The 2,970-nt window shown below is 31.3% G+C and overlaps 1 protein-coding gene across 1 annotated transcript in view; it reads left to right on the forward strand.

Annotated features, from left to right (window-relative positions):
• Nucleotides 1-1,045, forward strand: part of EMH_0044150 (glycyl-tRNA synthetase, putative) — a gene marked incomplete at both ends in the record, with an annotated part of 1,638 nt that extends 593 nt beyond the window's left edge. The window contains 3 exons of the mRNA XM_013495926.1: nucleotides 103-219; nucleotides 875-903; nucleotides 1,037-1,045. Of these exons, the coding sequence (XP_013351380.1) occupies nucleotides 103-219; nucleotides 875-903; nucleotides 1,037-1,045 (155 nt within the window). The remainder of the gene's footprint in view (nucleotides 1-102; nucleotides 220-874; nucleotides 904-1,036) is intronic.
• Nucleotides 1,046-2,970: the final 1,925 nt, after the last annotated feature.

The following is a 2,970-nucleotide window of genomic DNA, read 5'->3' on the forward strand; positions in this document are numbered from 1 at the left end:
ACATTCATATATATTAGGGTTTATTAGGGTTTTTATTTGGGTTTTTATTAGGGTTTTTTAGGGTTTAGGGTTTAGGGTTTAGGGTTTAGGGTTTGTGTTTAGGGTGTTTATTAAAACAACAAGTAGAGAATCTATGGCGCTCTCATTTTGTTGTTGCCGAAGATATGCTCGAGATATCGGGCCCCTGCTTAACCCCCCATGTTGTCCTTAAAACTTCAGGTTTGTTTTGTTTATTTTGTTTTATTTTATTTGTTTATTTTGTTTTATTTGTTTTATTTTGTTTTATTTTTTTGTTTGTTTTGTTTTTCTGTTTTTGTTTTTTTGTTTTTTCGTTTTTTTGTGTTTTTTTGGTGCCCTGCTTAACCCCCCATGTTGTCCTTAAAACTTCAGGTTTGTTTTATTTATTTATTTTGTTTTATTTGTTTATTTGTTTTATTTGTTTATTTATTTTATTTTGTTTATTTGTTTATTTATTTTGTTTTTCTGTTTTTTTGTTTTTTTGTTTGGTTGTTTGGTTGTTTGTTTTTCTTTTTTTTCGTTTTTTTGTTTTTTTAGACTTCAGGTTTGTTTTGTTTATTTTATTTTATTTATTTATTTATTTTGTTTTATTTATTTTATTTTATTTTGTTTTGTTTATTTGTTTATTTTATTTTTCTGTTTTTTTATTTTTTTTTGTTTCGCTTAGCTCATCGTCTTGCCTCCAAATAAAATAAATAAATAAATAAAATAAATAAAAAAAAATAAATAAAATAAAGTAAATAAACAAACAAAAATAAAATAAGCAAACAAACAAATAAATAAATAAATACATTTATTTATTTTATTTTATTTTATTTTATTTTATTTTATTTTATTTTATTTTATTTGTGTTCAGGGCATGTAGATAGATTTACAGATTTGATGGTTAGAGACAATCAACTAAATAAAATAAATAAATAAATAAACCAACCAACCAACTAAATAAACAAATAAATAAATAAATAAATAAATAAATAAATAAATAAATATATTTATTTATTTATTTGTTTGTATTCAGGGCATGTAGATAGATTCACAGATTTGATGGTTATAGACGAGCAACTAACTACACTAAATAAATAAATAAACCAACCAACCAACTAAATAAACAAATAAATAAATAAATAAATAAATAAATAAATAAATAAATATATTTATTTATTTATTTGTTTGTATTCAGGGCATGTAGATAGATTCACAGATTTGATGGTTAAGGACGAAATAACGGGGGAGTGTTTCCGTGCCGATAAATATATAAATGAGTATATGGATAAAAAGATAGAGAAAATAGAGAGAGAAGAGAGAGAAAAAGAGACAAAAAATAAAATAAATAAAGAACAAATACAAGAATATAAACAAATACAACAAAATATAGATGCATATACACCCCAACAACTCGCTGATATTTTTTATAAATATAATATTTTATCTCCCGAAGGCAATCCTCTCTCTTCTCCTTTTCCCTTTAATTTAATGTTTACACTCAAACTAGGCCCAAAAGACGAAACAAATACCAGCAGCAACAGCAGCAGCAGCAGCAGCAGCAGCAGCAGCAGCAGCAGCAGCAGCAGCAGCAGCAGCAACAGCAGCAGCAGTTGCAGCAGTGGTTTACAAGAAAAACAGCAGCAAGAAGCTGCTGCTGCAGCAGCAGCATCTAAACCGAACCAAAACCAAAAACAGCAGAACAAGCACCACCCCCAGCAGCAGCAGCAGCAGCAGCAGGAGCAGCAGCAGCAGCAGCAGCAGCAGGAGGGTCGAGGGTATCTTCGTCCCGAGACAGCTCAGGGTATATTTGTAGGGTTTAGGAGGTTATATGATTACGTTGGTGGCCGCATGCCTTTTGCTGTGGCTCAGTTAGGGTTAGGGTTTAGGAACGAGATAAACCCTCGCGGTGGTTTATATAGATGTAGAGAGTTTATTATGGGGGAGATCGAACATTTTTATAACCCTAAAAAAGATAAAAAAAACTATATAAAGTTTAATTTAATTAAACATTTATCTCTTCCTTTATATACAAAACAAAAACAAATAAACTATAATATAAATAATATAAATAAAAAAAATGAGGGTTTATATTATAATAAAACCCTAGAACAAGCTATCAATGAAGGTATACTAAACAACCAAACCCTAGCCTACTATCTCGCTAAAACATATCTATTTCTTCTCTCTTTAGGGTTTAATAAAACCCTAATTAGGTTTCGTCAACACCTAGATACAGAGAAAGCTCATTATGCTGAAGATTGTTGGGATGCTGAGGTTAAAACCGCGCAAGGATGGATTGAGGTCGCCGGGCACGCCGATAGAGCTGGTAAACCCTAAACCCTCGTAAACCCTAAACCCTCGTAAACCCTAATTTTTTGTAAACCCTAGTTTTTGGTTTTTGTTTTAAAGTCGCATTTGTTTTAATAGTGAAATGGTTAAAACAGCACAAGGATGGATTGAAGTCGCGGGACACGCTGATAGAGCCGGTAAACCCTCGTAAACCCTAAACCCTCGTAAACCCTAAACCCTCGTAAACCCTAATTTTTGGTTTTTGTTTTAAAGTCGCATTCATTGTAGATCTTAAATTGTAATATTGGGGAGCGTGGATTGAGGTCGCAGGGCACCCAGATAGAGCTGGTAAACCCTAAACCCTAAACCCTCGTAAACCCTAAACCCTCGTAAACCCTAAACCCTCGTAAACCCTAAACCCTCGTAAACCCTAATTTTTTTATAAACCCTAATTTGTGGTTTTTGTTTTAAACTTTCATTTGTTTTAATAATGAAATGGGGGAGGGTGGATTGAGGTTGCGGGAGAGGCTGATAGAGCTGGTAAACCCTAAACCCTAAACCCTCGTAAACCCTAATTTATTATAAACCCTAATTTATTATAAAATTTAATTTATATTAAACCCTAATATACTCTAAACCCTAATTTATATTTGTTTGTGCTTATTTGGATTTGTTTTG

Source organism: Eimeria mitis, genomic scaffold (assembly GCF_000499745.2).
Source record: "Eimeria mitis Houghton genomic scaffold, Emh_scaff1824, whole genome shotgun sequence".
NCBI lineage: Eukaryota > Apicomplexa > Conoidasida > Eucoccidiorida > Eimeriidae > Eimeria > Eimeria mitis.